The sequence below is a fragment of the Tachyglossus aculeatus genome, chromosome 1 (assembly GCF_015852505.1).
Source record: "Tachyglossus aculeatus isolate mTacAcu1 chromosome 1, mTacAcu1.pri, whole genome shotgun sequence".
Classification (NCBI taxonomy): Eukaryota; Metazoa; Chordata; class Mammalia; order Monotremata; family Tachyglossidae; genus Tachyglossus; species Tachyglossus aculeatus.
The window spans coordinates 9,375,192-9,390,848 of record NC_052066.1 but is presented as its reverse complement, the minus strand read 5'-3'; the positions used below and the strand labels follow the sequence as shown (position 1 = coordinate 9,390,848).

General features: G+C 47.2%; 1 protein-coding gene across 1 annotated transcript in view; it reads left to right on the top strand.

The window, feature by feature from the left end:
* LOC119926482 (mitochondrial chaperone BCS1) overlaps positions 1 to 15,657 on the top strand; it is a 47,790-nt gene that overhangs the window by 6,853 nt on the left and 25,280 nt on the right. Inside the window, exons 2-4 of the mRNA XM_038744494.1 lie at positions 7,097 to 7,433; positions 8,442 to 8,581; positions 14,246 to 14,440. Coding sequence (XP_038600422.1) covers positions 7,114 to 7,433; positions 8,442 to 8,581; positions 14,246 to 14,440 — 655 coding nt within the window. The 5' untranslated portion in view covers positions 7,097 to 7,113. The remainder of the gene's footprint in view (positions 1 to 7,096; positions 7,434 to 8,441; positions 8,582 to 14,245; positions 14,441 to 15,657) is intronic.

Sequence of the window (15,657 nt, the reverse complement as noted above, 5' to 3'; positions counted from 1 at the left end):
GACTTTGGGCAAGTCACTTCACTTCTCTGGGCCTCAGTTCCCTCATCTGTAAAATGGGGATGAAGACTGTGAGCCCCCCATGGGACAACCTGATCACGTTGTAACCTCCCCAGTGCTTAGAACAGTGCTTTGCACAAAGTAAGCGCTTAATAAGTGCCATCATTATTATTATTATTATTGTTATATTATTATTAGTCCAGTGCTCCGCACCCAGTAAACCCTCAATAATAATAATAATAATAATGATGGCATTTGTTAATCAATCAGTCGTATTTATTGAGCGCTTACTGTGTGCAGAGCACTGTACTAAGTGGTTATCTTGTACATATCTATTCTGAAGCAGCGGGGCTCAGTGGAAAGAGCCCGGGCTTTGGAGTCAGAGGTCATGGGTTCAAATTCCGACTCCACCACTTGTCAGCTGTGTGACTTTGGGCAAGTCACTTCACTTCTCTGGGCCTCCGTTCCCTCAACTGTAAAATGGGGATAAAGACTGTGAGCCCCCCGTGGGACAACCTGATCACGTTGTAACCTCCCCAGCGCTTAGAACAGTGCTTTGCACATAGTAAGCGCTTAATAAATGCCATTATTATTATTATTATTGTTTATTTTATTTTGTTAGTATGTTTGGTTTTGTTCTCTGTCTCCCCCTTCTAGACTGTGAGCCCGCTGTGGGTAGGGACCGTCTCTAGGTGTTGCCGCCTTGGACTTCCCAAGCGCTTAGTACAGTGCTCTGCTCACAGTAAGCGCTCAATAAATACGGTTGATTGATTGATTGAAGTACAAGTTGGCAACATATAGAGACAGTTTGTTATATGTTGCCAATTTGTACTTCCCAAGCGCTTAGTACAGTACTCGGCACACAGTAAGCGCTCAATAAATACGATTGATTGATGGATTGAAGTACAAGTTGGCAACATATAGAGACAGTTTGTTATATGTTGCCAATTTGTACTTCCCAAGCGCTTAGTACGGTGCTCGGCACACAGTAAGCGCTCAATAAATACGACTGATGATGATGATGACAGTCCCCACCCAACAGCGGGCTCACAGTCGAGAAGTTAAGCGCTTACTATGTGCAAAGCACTGTTCTAAGCTCAACCAATATGATTGAGCCCACTGTTGGGTAGGGACTGTCTCTCTATGTTGCCAATTTGTACTTCCCAAGCGCTTAGTACAGTGCTCTGCACATAGTAAGCGCTCAATAAATGCGATTGATGATGATGATGATTGAATGAAGGGATGAATGAATGGGATTCAGTACCTGGTGCCAGGTGCTGTACTAAGCGCTGGGGTAGATCCAAGCTAATCAGGTTGGACCCAATCCCTGTCGCACGTGGGGCTCACAGTCTTCATCCCCATTTTCCAGATGAGGAAACTGAGGCCCAGAGAAGTGAAGCGACTCGCCCAAGGCCACCCAGCGGAAGCGGGATTAGAACCCGCGACCTTCTGACTCCCGAGCCGGGGCCAGTCGCTTCACTCCTCAGTTCCCTCATCTGCGAAATGGGGATTCAGGACCCGTCTTCCCTCCTACTTCGACTGGGACCCCCCCCAGGTGGGGCCTGATGATTTTGAATTCATTCGTTCAGCGGCATTTATTGAGCGCTTACGGGGTGCAGAGCGCTGTACTAAGCGCTTGGGCGAGGACAGTGCAACAATCAGCAGGCCCATTCCCTGCCCACAGTGAGCTTCCAGTCCAAGAGAAGCAGCGTGGCTCAGTGGAAAAATAATAATAATAATGGCATTTATTAAGCACTTAATGGCATTTATTAAGCCTTTTAGACTGTAAGCCCACTGTTGGGTAGGGACTGTCTCTATATGTTGCCAATTTGTACTTCCCAAGCGCTTAGTACAGTGCTCTGCACATAGTAAGCGCTCAATAAATATGATTGATGATGATGATGCAAAGCACTGTTCTGAGCGCGGGCTTCGGAGTCAGAGGTCATGGGTTCAAATCCCGGCTCCGCCACTTGTCAGCTGTGTGACTTTGGGCCAGTCACTTCACTTCTCTGGGCCTCAGTGGCCTCACCTGGAAAATGGGGATGAAGACTGTGAGCCCCCCGTGGGACAACCTGATCACCTTGTAACCCCCCAGCGCTTAGAACAGTGCTTGGCACATGGTAAGTGCTTAATAAATGCCATTATTATTATTATTATTGTTACTACTCCAGTGCTTAGAACAGTGCTTGGCACATAGTAAGAGCTTAACAAATGCCATCATTATTATTATTATTCTCTGGGCCTCAATTCCCTCATCTGGAAAATGGGGATTAAGACTGTGAACCCCATGTAGGACAACCTGATCACCTTGTAACCTCCCCAGCATTTAGAACAGTGCTTTGCACATAGTAAGCGCTTAATAAATGCCATTATTATTATTACTCCAGTGCTTAGAACAGTGCTTAGCACATAGAGCTTAACAAATGCCATCATTATTATTATTATTCTCTGGGCCTTAGTTCCCTCATCTGGAAAATGGGGATTAAGACTGTGAGCCCCACGAGGGGCAACCTGATCACCTTGTATCCTCCCCAGCGCTTAGAACAGTGCTTTGCATGTAGTAAGCGCTTAACAAATGCCATCATCATTATTATTATTATTAAATACGATTGATTGATTGAAAGTACTAATTGGCAACGTATATACAATAAGCGTGTCTCATTGGAAAGAGCCCGGGCTTTGGAGTCAGAGGTGATGGGTTCGAATCCCGGCTCCGCCAACTGTCAGCTGGGTGACTTTGGGCAAGTCCCTTCACTTTTCCGGGCCTCAGTTCCCTCATCTGCAAAATGGGGATGAAGACTGTGAGCCCCAAGTGGGACAACTTGATCACCTTGTGTCCTCCCCAGCGCTTAGGACAGTGCTTTGCACGTAGTAAGCGCTTAACAAATGCCATTATTATTATTATTATTAAATACGATTGATTGATTGATTGATTGAAAGTACTAATTGGCAACGTACATGCAACAAGCATGGCTCAGTGGAAAGAGCCCGGGCTTTGGAGTCAGAGGTCATGGGTTCAAATCCCGGCTCCGCCAACTGTCAGCTGGGTGACTCTGGGCAAGTCCCTTCACTTCTCCGGGCCTCAGTTCCCTCATCTGTAAAATGGGGATTAAGGCTGTGAGCCCCAAGTGGGACAACCTGATCACCTTGTATCCTCCCCAGCGCTTAGAACAGTGCTTTGCACGTAGTAAGTGCTTAACAAATGCCATCATCATTACTATTATTAAATACGATTGATTGATTGATTGATTGAAAGTACTAATTGGCAACGTACATGCAACAAGCATGGCTCATTGGAAAGAGCCCGGGCTTTGGAGTCAGAGGTCATGGGTTCAAATCCCGGCTCCGCCAACTGTCAGCTGGGTGACTCTGGGCAAGTCCCTTCACTTCTCCGGGCCTCAGTGACCTCATCTGTAAAATGGGGATTAAGGCTGTGAGCCCCAAGTGGGACAACCTGATCACCTTGTATCCTCCCCAGCGCTTAGAACAGTGCTTTGCACGTAGTAAGTGCTTAACAAATGCCATCATCATTACTATTATTAAATACGATTGATTGATTGATTAATTGAAAGTACTAATTGGCAATGTACATACAACAAGCGTGGCTCATTGGAAAGAGTCCGGGCTTTGGAGTCAAAGGTCATGGGTTCAAATCCCGGCTCCGCCAACTGTCAGCTGGGTGACTTTGGGCAAGTCCCTTCACTTCTCCAGGCCTCAGTTCCCTCATCTGCAAAATGGGGATGAAGACTGTGAGCCCCAAGTGGGACAACCTGATCACCTCGTATCCTCCCCAGCGCTTAGAACAGTGCTTTGCACATAGTAAGCGCTTAACAAATGCCATCATTACTATTATTACTAAATATGATTGATTGATTGATTGAAAGTACTAATTAGCAACGTATATACAATAAGCGTGCTCATTGGAAAGAGCCCGGGCTTTGGAGTCAGAGGTCATGGGTTCAAATCCCGGCTCCGCCAACTGTCAGCTGGGTGACTCTGGGCAAGTCCCTTCACTTCTCCGGGCCTCAGTTCCCTCATCTGTCAAATGGGGATGAAGACTGTGAGCCCCAAGTGGGACAACCTGATCACCTTGTATCCTCCCCAGCGCTTAGAACAGTGCTTTGCACATAGTAAGCGCTTAACAAATGCCATCATCATTATTATTATTATTAAATATGATTGATTGATTGAAATAAAATGGGGATGAAGACTGTGAGCCCCAGTGGGACAACCTGATCAGCTTGTAACCTCCCCAGCGCTTAGAACAGTGCTTTGCACATAGTAAGCACTTAATAAATGCCATTATTATTATTATTATTATTGAAAGTACTAATTGGCAACGTACATACAATAAGCATGGCTCATTGGAAAGAGCCCGGGCTTTGGAGTCAGAGGTCATGGGTTCAAATCCCGGCTCCGCCAACTGTCAGCTGGGTGACTCTGGGCAAGTCCCTTCACTTCTCCGGGCCTCAGTTCCCTCATCTGTCAAATGGGGATGAAGACTGTGAGCCCCAAGTGGGACAACCTGATCACCTTGTACCCTCCCCAGCGCTTAGGACGGTGCTCTGCACGCAGTAAGCGCTTAACAAATGCCATCATTACTATTATTATTAAATACGATTGATTGATTGAAAGTACTAATTAGCAACGTATATACAATAAGCGTGCTCATTGGAAAGAGCCCGGGCTTTGGAGTCAGAGGTCATGGGTTCAAATCCCGGCTCCGCCAACTGTCAGCTGGGTGACTCTGGGCAAGTCCCTTCACTTCTCCGGGCCTCAGTTCCCTCATCTGTCAAATGGGGATGAAGACTGTGAGCCCCAAGTGGGACAACCTGATCACCTTGTATCCTCCCCAGCGCTTAGAACAGTGCTTTGCACATAGTAAGCGCTTAACAAATGCCATCATCATTATTATTATTATTAAATATGATTGATTGATTGAAATAAAATGGGGATGAAGACTGTGAGCCCCAGTGGGACAACCTGATCAGCTTGTAACCTCCCCAGCGCTTAGAACAGTGCTTTGCACATAGTAAGCGCTTAATAAATGCCATTATTATTATTATTATTATTATTGAAAGTACTAATTGGCAACGTACATACAACAAGCGTGGCTCATTGGAAAGAGCCCGGGCTTTGGAGTCAGAGGTCATGGGTTCAAATCCCGGCTCCGCCAACTGTCAGCTGGGTGACTCTGGGCAAGTCCCTTCACTTCTCCGGGCCTCAGTTCCCTCATCTGTCAAATGGGGATGAAGACTGTGAGCCCCAAGTGGGACAACCTGATCACCTTGTACCCTCCCCAGCGCTTAGGACGGTGCTCTGCACGCAGTAAGCGCTTAACAAATGCCATCATTACTATTATTATTAAATACGATTGATTGATTGAAAGTACTAATTAGCAACGTATATACAATAAGCATGGCTCATTGGAAAGAGCCCGGGCTTTGGAGTCAGAGGTCATGGGTTCAAATCCCGGCTCCGCCAACTGTCAGCTGGGTGACTCTGGGCAAGTCCCTTCACTTCTCCGGGCCTCAGTTCCCTCATCTGTCAAATGGGGATGAAGACTGTGAGCCCCAAGTGGGACAACCTGATCACCTTGTACCCTCCCCAGCGCTTAGAACAGTGCTTTGCACATAGTAAGCGCTTAACAAATGCCATCATTACTATTATTATTAAATACGATTGATTGATTGATTGAAAGTACTAATTAGCAACGTATATACAATAAGCGTGGCTCACTGGAAAGAGCCTGGGCTTTGGAGTCAGAGGTCATGGGTTCAAATCCCGGCTCTGCCAACTGTCAGCTGTGTGACTTTGGGCAAGTCCCTTCACTTCTCCGGGCCTCAGTGCCCTCATCTGCAAAATGGAGATGAAGACTGTGAGCCCCAAGTGGGACAACCTGATCACCTTGTATCCTCCCCAGTGCTTAGAGCAGTGCTTTCCACATAGTAAGCGCTTAACAAATGCCTTCATCATTATTATTATTATTAAATAATATTGATTGATTGATTGCAATAAAATGGGGATGAAGACTTTGAGCCCCCTGTGGGACAACCTGATCAGCTTGTAACCTCCCCAGCGCTTAGAACAGTGCTTTGCACATAGTAAGCACTTAATAAATGCCATGATTATTATTATTATTGAAAGTACTAATTGGCAACGTACATACAATAAGCGTGGCTCACTGGAAAGAGCCCGAGCTTTGGAGTCAGAGGTCATGGGTTCAAATCCCGGCTCCACCAACTGTCAGCTGGGTGACTCTGGGCAAGCCCCTTCACTTCTCCGGGCCTCAGTTCCCTCATCTGCAAAATGGGGATGAAGACTGTGAGCCCCAAGTGGGACAACCTGATCACCTTGTGTCCTCCACCAGCGCTTAGGATGGTGCTCTGCACGCAGTAAGCGCTTAACAAATGCCATCATTACTATTATTATTAAATATGATTGATTGATTGAAAGTACTAATTAGGAATGTATATACAATAAGTGTGGCTCATTGGAAAGAGCCTGGGCTTTGGAGTCAGAAGTCATGGGTTCAAATCCCGGCTCCGCCAACTGTCAGCTGGGTGACTCTGGGCAAGTCCCTTCACTTCTCCGGGCCTCAGTTCCCTCATCTGCAAAATGGGGATGAAGACTGTGAGCCCCAAGTGGGACAACCTGATCACCTTGTGTCCTCCCCAGTGCTTAGGATGGTGCTCTGCACGTAGTAAGCGCTTAACAAATGCCATCATTACTATTATTATTATTAAATACGATTGATTGAAATTACTAATTGGCAACGTACATACAACAAGCATGGCTCATTGGAAAGAGCCCGGGCTTTGGAGTCAGAGGTCATGGGTTCAAATCCCGGCTCCGCCAACTGTCAGCTGGGTGACTCTGGGCAAGTCCCTTCACTTCTCCGGGCCTCAGTTCCCTCATCTGCAACATGGGGATGAAGACTGTGAGCCCCAAGTGGGACAACCTGATCACCTTGTACCCTCCCCAGCGCTTAGGACGGTGCTCTGCACGTAGTAAGCGCTTAACGAATGCCGTCATCATCATTACTGTTATTAAATACGATCGATTGATTGAAGTTGGCAACGTATCTCCTGTCCCCCAGGCCGGGCCCGCCCCAAGATGCCGGTGACGGAGTTCATCGCGGCCCTGAAGGACAACCCGTACTTCGGGGCGGGATTCGGGCTGGTGGGCGTGGGGTCGGCCCTGGCGCTGGCCCGGAAAGGGCTGCAGCTGGGCCTGGTCGCCTTCCGCCGCCGCTGCATGATCACCCTGGAGGTGCCCGGCAGCGACAAGAGCTACTCGTGGCTCCTCAACTGGCTGTCCCACCACGCCGCCCGCACCCAGCACCTCAGCGTCGAGACGGCCTACCTGCAGCACGAGGGAGGCCGCGTCTCCACCCGCTTCAACTTCGTGCCCAGCCCGGGGAGCCACTTCATCTGGTGAGCCGCCCGCCCGCTCCTGCCCTCCTCAGCCTCCTCTCCGGTCTCCCATCCTCCTGTCTCTCCCCACTTCAATCCATACTTCACGCCGCTGCCCGGATCGTCTTTGTGCAGAAACGCTCTGGGCATGTTACTCCCCTCCTCAAAAATCTCCAGTGGCTACCAATCAATCTGCGCATCAGGCAGAAACTCCTCACCCTGGCCTTCAAGGCTGTCCATCCCCTGGCCCCCTCCTCCCTCACCTCCCTTCTGTCCTTCTCCAGCCCAGCCCGCACCCTCCGCTTCTCCGCCGCTGATCTCCTCACCGTACCTTGTTCAATCAATCAATCAATCGTATTTATTGAGTGCTTACTATGTGCAGAGCACTGTACTAAGCGCTTGGGAAGTTCAAATTGGCAACACATAGAGACAGTCCCTACCCAACAGTGGGCTCACAGTCTAAAAGGGGGAGACAGAGAACAGAACCAAACATACCAACAAAATAAAATAAATAGGATAGAAATGTACAAGTAAAATAAATAAATAAATAAATAGAGTAATAAATATGTACAACCATATATACATATATCCAGGTGCTGTGGGGAAGGGAAGGAGGTAAGATGGGGGGATGGAGAGGGGGACGAGTGGGAGAGGAAGGAAGGGGCTCAGTCTGGGAAGGCCTCCTGGAGGAGGTGAGCTCTCAGCAGGGCCTTGAATAAACAGAATAAAATAAATAGAATAGATAAGCGCTTGGGAAGTCCAGGTTGGCAACATCTAGAGACATATAGAATAGAGCAATAAATCCGTACAAACAGCTCTCCATCTTTCCAGGTGCTGTGGGGTAAGGGGAGGATGGGGAGAGGAAGGAGGGAGATCAGCCTGGGATCAATAAATAGGATCGATCGATTGAACGATCGAATGCGCTTAGTACAGTGCTCTGCACACAGTAAGCGCTCAATAAATACAATTGAAGGAATGAATGAATGAAAGGACCGAGTGGAAATAGCAGGAGGGTTTTCCTTGCCTCAGGTACGGGCGGAAGTGGATTCGAGTGGAGCGGAACCGCGAGAAGCAGATGGTGGACCTGCACACCGGCTCGCCCTGGGAGTCCGTCACCCTCACCGCGCTGGGCACCGACCGCCGCCTCTTCATCGCCATCCTGCACGAAGGTGGGACCCCGGGGCCCCGGGTGCCGAGAAGCCTTAACGCTCAGTACAGTGCTCTGCGCATAGTAAGCGCTCAATAAATACGATTGATGATGATGATGAAGAAGCCCCGTCAGTGCTGGGTCTTGAGTCTCTTGGGCGCCGACTCTGTGCAGAGCCCCGTAATCATAATAGTAACGGCATTTATGAAGCGCTTACTATGTGCCAAGCACTGTTCTAAGCGCTGGAGGGGGGTTACAAGGTGATCAGGTTGTCCCACGGGGGGCTCGCAGCCTTCATCCCCATTTAACGGATGAGGGAACTGAGGCACGGGGAATAATAATAATGATGGCATTTGTTAAGCGCTTACTACTACTACTACTACTACTACTACTACTACTAATAATGGCATTTATTAAGCGCTTGCTATGTGCCAAGCACTGTTCTAAACGCTGGAGGGGGGTTCCAAGGTGATGAGGTTGTCCCCCCAGGGGGCTCACAGTCTTCACCCCCATTTTACAGATGAGGGAACTGAGGCACGGGGAATAATAATAATGATGGCATTTGTTAAGCGCTTACTACTACTACTACTACTACTACTAATAATAATAATGGCGTTTATTAAGCGCTTGCTATGTGCCAAGCACTGTTCTAAACGCTGGAGGGGGGTTCCAAGGTGATGAGGTTGTCCCCCCAGGGGGCTCACAGTCTTCACCCCCATTTTACAGATGAGGGAACTGAGGCACAGGGAATAATAATGATGGCGTTTGTTAAGCGCTATGTGCCAAGCACTGTTCTAAGCAGTGGGGGGGATACAAGGTGATGAGGTTGTCCCATGGGGGGCTCTTAGTGTTCATCCCCATTTGACAGATGAGGGAACTGAGGCACAGGGAATAATAATAATGATGATGGCATTTGTTAAGCACTTACTACTACTACTACTAATAATAATGATGGCATTTATTAAGCGCTTGCTATGTGCCAAGCACTGTTCTAAGCACTGGGGGGGATACAAGGTGATGAGGTTGTTCCCCGGGGGGCTCACGGTCTTCATCCCCATTTGACAGATGAGAGAACTAAGGCACGGGGAATAATAATAATAATGATGGCATTTGTTAAGTGCTTACTACTACTACTAATAATAATGAGGCATTTATTAAGCACTTACTGTGTGCCAAGCACTGTTCTAAGCGCTGGAGGGGGGTTACAAGGTGATCAGGTTGTCCCACGGGGGGCTCGCAGTCTTCATCCCCATTTGACAGATGAGGGAACTGAGGCATGGGGAATAATAATAATAATGATGGCATTTGTTAAGCGCTTACTACTACTACTACTACTACTACTACTACTACTACTAATGGCATTTATTAAGCGCTTGCTATGTGCCAAGCACTGTTCTAAGCGCTGGGGTGGGGGGATTACAAGGTGATCAAGTTGTCCCACGGGGGGCTCGCAGTCTTCATCCCCATTTTACAGGTGAGGGAACTGAGGCACGGGGAATAATAATAATAGTGATGGCATTTGTTAAGCGCTTACTGTGTGCCTAGCACTGTTCTAAGTGCTGGAGGGGGGTTACAAGGTGATGAGGTTGTCCCGCAGGGGGGCTCGCAGTCTTCATCCCCATTTGACAGATGAGGGAACTGAGGCACGGGGAATAATAATAATGATGGCATTTGTTAAGCGCTTACTACTACTACTACTACTACTACTACTACTACTACTACTACTGGCATTTATTAAGCGCTTACTATGTGCAAAGCACTGTTCTGTTCTAAGCGCCGGGGGGGGTTACAAGGTGATCAGGTTGTCCCACAGGGGGCTCGCAGTCTTAATCCCCATTTTATAGATGAGGGAACTGAGGCACAGGGAATAATAATAATAATGATGGCATTTGTTAAGCATTTACTACTACTACTACTACTAATAATAATGATGGCATTTATTAAGCGCCTACTATGTGCTAAGCACTGTTCTAAGCGCTGGGGAGAATACAAGGTGATCAGGTTGTCCCACGGGGGGGCTCACAGTCTTAATCCCCATTTTACAGATGAGGTCACTGAGGCACAGGGAATAATAATAATAATAATGATGGCATTTGTTAAGCACTTACTATGTGCCAAGCACTGTTCTAAGCACTGGGGAGGATACAAGGTGATCAGGTTGTCCCACTGGGGGCTCACAGTCTTCATCCCCATTTTACAGATGAGGGAACTGAGGCCCAGGGAATAATAATAACAATGATGGCATTTGTTAAGCGCTTACTATGTGCGAAGCACTGTTCTAAGCGCTGGCGGGGTGGTTACAAGGTGATGCGGTTGTCCCACGGGGGGCTCACAGTCTTCATCCCCATTTTACAGATGAGGTCACTGTAAATTAGTAATATTACTAAATTTTAAACCAATTTTAAATTAGTAATATTACTAGTAATTATTAGTGATATAATAAAATTATTATTATTATTATTTCAACTCAGCCATGCACTTTGGCACACCCACCAAGCACTTAAAGTATTCACCCACGACCCACTCCTTGTCAGCTGGGACTTTGGGCAAGTCCCCCTTCTAGCCTGTGAGCCCACTGTTGGGGAGGGACCGTCTCTGTATGTTGCCAACTTGGACTTCCCAAGCGCTTAGTACAGTGCTCTGCACACAGTAAGCGCTCAATAAATACGGTTGAATGAATGAAGTCACTTTGCTGAGCCTCAGTGACCTGGTGTGTAAAATGGGGATGAAAACTGTGAGCCCCCCGGGGGACAACCTGATTACCCTGTATCCACCTCAGTGCTTAGAACAGTGCTTGGCACATAGTAAGCGCTTAATAAATGCTATTATTAGTATTATTATTACCTTCCCTTACCCGTATTGTGTCATTTCTTTGCACCGTTGTGCAAAGGACGGTGCTTTGCACATAGTAAGCGCTTAATAAATGCTATTATTAGTATTATGAGAAGCAGCGTGGCTCAGTGGAAAGAGCCCGGGCTTTGGAGTCAGAGGTCATGGGTTCAAATCCCGGCTCTGCCAATTGTCAGCTGTGTGACTTTGGGCAAGTCACTTCACTTCTCTGGGCCTCAGTTCCCTCATCTGCAAAATGGGGATTAAGACTGTGAGCCCCACATGGGACAACCTGATCACCTTGTAACCTCCCCAACGCTTAGAACAGTGCTTTGCACATAGTAAGCGCTTAATAAATGCTATTATTAGTATTATTACTACCTTCCCTTACCCGTATTGTGCCATTTCTTTGCACTGTTGTGCAGAGGACAGTGCTATGCACATAGTAAGCGCTTAATAAATGCTATTATTAGTATTATTATTACCTTCCCTTCCCCATATTGTGTCATTTCTTTGCACCATTGTGCAAGGGACGGTGCTTTGCACATAGTATGCGCTTAATAAATGCTATTATTAGTATTATTATAACCTTCCCTTCCCCGTATTGTGTCATTTCTTTGCACCGTTGTGCAAAGGACGATGCTTTGCACATAGTAAGCGCTTAATAAATGCTATTATTAGTATTATTATTACCTTCCCTTCCCCGTACTGCGTCATTTCTTTGCACCGTTGTGCAAAGAACGGTGCTTTGTACATAGTAAGTGCTTAATAAATGCTATTATCAGTATTATTATTACCTTCCCTTACCCATATTGTGTCATTTCTTTGCACCGTTGTGCAAAGGATGGTGCTTTACACATAGTAAGCGCTTAATAAATGCTATTATTAGTATTATTATTACCTTCCCTTCCCCGTATTGTGTCATTTCTTTGCACCGTTGTGCAAAGGACGTTGCTTTGCACATAGCAAGCACTTAATAAATGCTATTATTAGTATTATTATTACCTTCCCTTCCCCGTACTGTGTCATGTCTTTGCGCAATTGTGCAAAGGATGTTGCTTTGCACATAGTAAGTGCTTAATAAATGCTATTATTAGTATTATTATTACCTTCCCTTCTCCGTATTGTGTCATTTCTTTGCACAATTGTGCAAAGGACGTTGCTTTGCACATAGTAAGCGCTTAATAAATGCTATTATTAGTATTATTATTACCTTCCCTTACCCCTATTGTGTCATTTCTTTGCACCCAAGTTGTGCAAAGAACAGTGCTTTGCACATAGTAAGCGCTTAATAAATGCTATTATTAGTATTATTATTACTTCCCTTACCCGTATTGTGTCATTTCTTTGCACTGCTGTGCAAAGAATGGTGTTTTGCACATAGTAAGTGCTTAATAAATGCTATTATTAGTATTATTATTACCTTCCCTTACCTGTACTGTGTCATTTCTTTGCACCATTGTGCAAAGGATGGTGCTTTGCACAAAGTAAGCGCTTAATAAATGCTATTATTAGTATTGTTATTACCTTCCCTTACCCGTATTGTCATTTCTTTGCACCGTTGTGCAAAGGACGGTGCTTTGAACATAGTAAGTGCTTAATCAATCAATCATATTTATTGAGCGCTTACTGTGTGCAGAGCACTGGACTAAGCACTTGGGAAGTCCAAGTTGGCAACATAGAGAGACGGTCCCTACCCAACAGCGGGCTCACAGTCTATTATTAGTATGATAATACTATTATTATAGTTATTATTATTATTATATTATTATTATATAATACTAGTATCATAATACGGGAAGCAGCATGGCTCAGTGAAAAGAGCACGGGCTTTGGAGTCAGAGGTCATGGGTTCGAATCCCGGCTCCGCCACATGTCCGCTGTGTGACCTTGGGCAAGTCATTTAGCTTCTCTGAGCCTCAGTTCCCTCATCTGTCAATAATAATAATAATAATAGTGGCATTTATTAAGCGCTTACTTTGTGCAAAGCACTGTTCTAAGTGCTGGGGAGGTTACAAGGTGGTGAGGTTGTCCCACGGGGGGCTCACAGTCTTCACCCCCATTTTCCAGATGAGGGAACTGAGGCCCAGAGAAGCGAAGTGACTTGCCCAAAGTCACCCAGCTGACAAGTGGCGGAGCCGGGATTTGAACCCATGACTGACCTTGGGCAAGTCACTTGGCTTCTCTGCGCCTCAGTTCCCTCATCTGTCAAATGGGGATGAAGACTGTGAGCCCCCCGGGGGGCCAACCTGATCACCTTGTTTCCCCCTAGGCGCTTAGAACAGTGCTTTGCACAGAGTAAGTGCTGACCAAATACCATTATTATCACCAATCGTATTTATTGAGCGCTTACTGTGTGCAGAGCACTGGACTAAGCGCTTGGGAAGTACAAATTGGCAACATCGAGAGACGGTCCCTACCCAACAGTGGGCTCACAGTCTGTTATTATCATTGCATTGTCCTCTCCCAAGCGGTCAGCCCCTCGGTCCGCCCCCCCGGGAGCGCTCAGTCGGTAGGACGGACTGACTGAGCGCCCCCCTGGCTTTCCTCTCCCCCTCGTCCCCCTCTCCATCCCCCCCATCTTACCTCCTTCCCTTCCCCACAGCACATGTATATATGTTTGTACATATTTATTACTCTATTTATTTATTTTACTTGTACATATCTATTCTATTTTATTTTGTTGGTATGTTTGGTTCTGTTCTCCGTCTCCCCCTTTTAGACTGTGAGCCCACTGTTGGGTAGGGACTGGCTCTATGTGTTGCCAATTTGGACTTCCCAAGTGCTTAGTCCAGTGCTCTGCACACAGTAAGCGCTCAATACGATTGATTGATTGATTGATTGATTGATTTCCCAGCGAGGAAGCTGGCCCTCCTGGAGTGCGAGGGGAAGACGGTGATGTACAGCGCGGTGGGGGCCGAGTGGAGGCCGTTCGGAGCCCCCCGCCGCCGCCGCCCGCTGGCCTCAGTCGTCCTGGAGAGGGGCCTGGCCGACCGCGTCCTCCGCGACGTCCGCGACTTCATCGACAACCCCAAGTGGTACAGCGACCGAGGTCAGGCCGCGCCGTCCCCATCCCCACCTCCCTCGCGCCCCCCCTTAATGTCTCTAGATGTTGCCAACTTGGACTTCCCAAGCGCTTAGTCCAGTGCTCTGCACACCGTAAGCGCTCAATAAATACCATTGATTGATTCCTGGGAGCCCGAGCGACCTCATCATCATCATCATCAATCGTATTTATTGAGCGCTTACTATGTGCAGAGCACTGGACTAAGCACTTGGGAAGTACAAGTTGGCAACATAGAGAGACGGTCCCTACCGACAGTGGGCTCACAGTCTAAAACGGGGAGACAGAGAACCAAACCAAACATACTAACAAAATAAAATAAATAGAATAGATATCATCATCATCATCAATCGTATTGATTGAGCGCTTACTATGTGCAGGGCACTGGACTAAGCGCTTGGGAAGTACAAGTCGGCAACATATAGAGACAGTCCCTACCCAACAGTGGGCTCACAGTCTAAAAGGGGGAGACAGAGAACCAAACCAAACATGCTAACAAAATAAAATAGAATAGAATAGATATGTACAAGTAAAATAAATCAATAAATAGAGTAATAAATCTGTACAAACATATATCCATATATACAGGTGCTGTGGGGAAGGGAAGGAGGTAAGATGGGGGGGATGGAGAGGGGGACGAGGCGGAGAGGAAGGAAGGGGCTCAGTCTGGGAAGGCCTCTGGGTTCTAATCCCAGGTCCCTTGGAGAAGCAGCGTGGCTCCGTGGAAAGAGCCCGGGCTTTGGAGTCCGAGGTCGTGGGTTCAAATCCCGGCTCCACCAACTGTCAGCTGGGTGACTTTGGGCAAGTCGCTTCACTTCTCTGGGCCTCGGTTCCCTCATCGGGAAAATGGGGATTAAGACTGTGAACCCCTTGTGGGACAACCTAATCACCAGACTGTGAGTGCACTGTTGATGATGATGATGATGATGATGATGGCATTTATTAAGCGATTACTATGTGCAAAGCACTGTTCTAAGCACTGGGGAGGTTACAGGGTGATCGGGTTGTCCCACGTGGGGCTCACAGTCTTAATCCCCATTTTCCAGGTGAGGGAACTGAGCCCCAGAGAAGTGAAGTGACTTGCCCAAAGTCACCCAGCTGACAATTGGTGGAGCCGGGATTTGAACTCATGACCTCTGACTCCAAAGCCCGGGCTCTTTTCCACTGAGCCACGCTACTTAAATATGTAGTGAGCCCACTGTTGG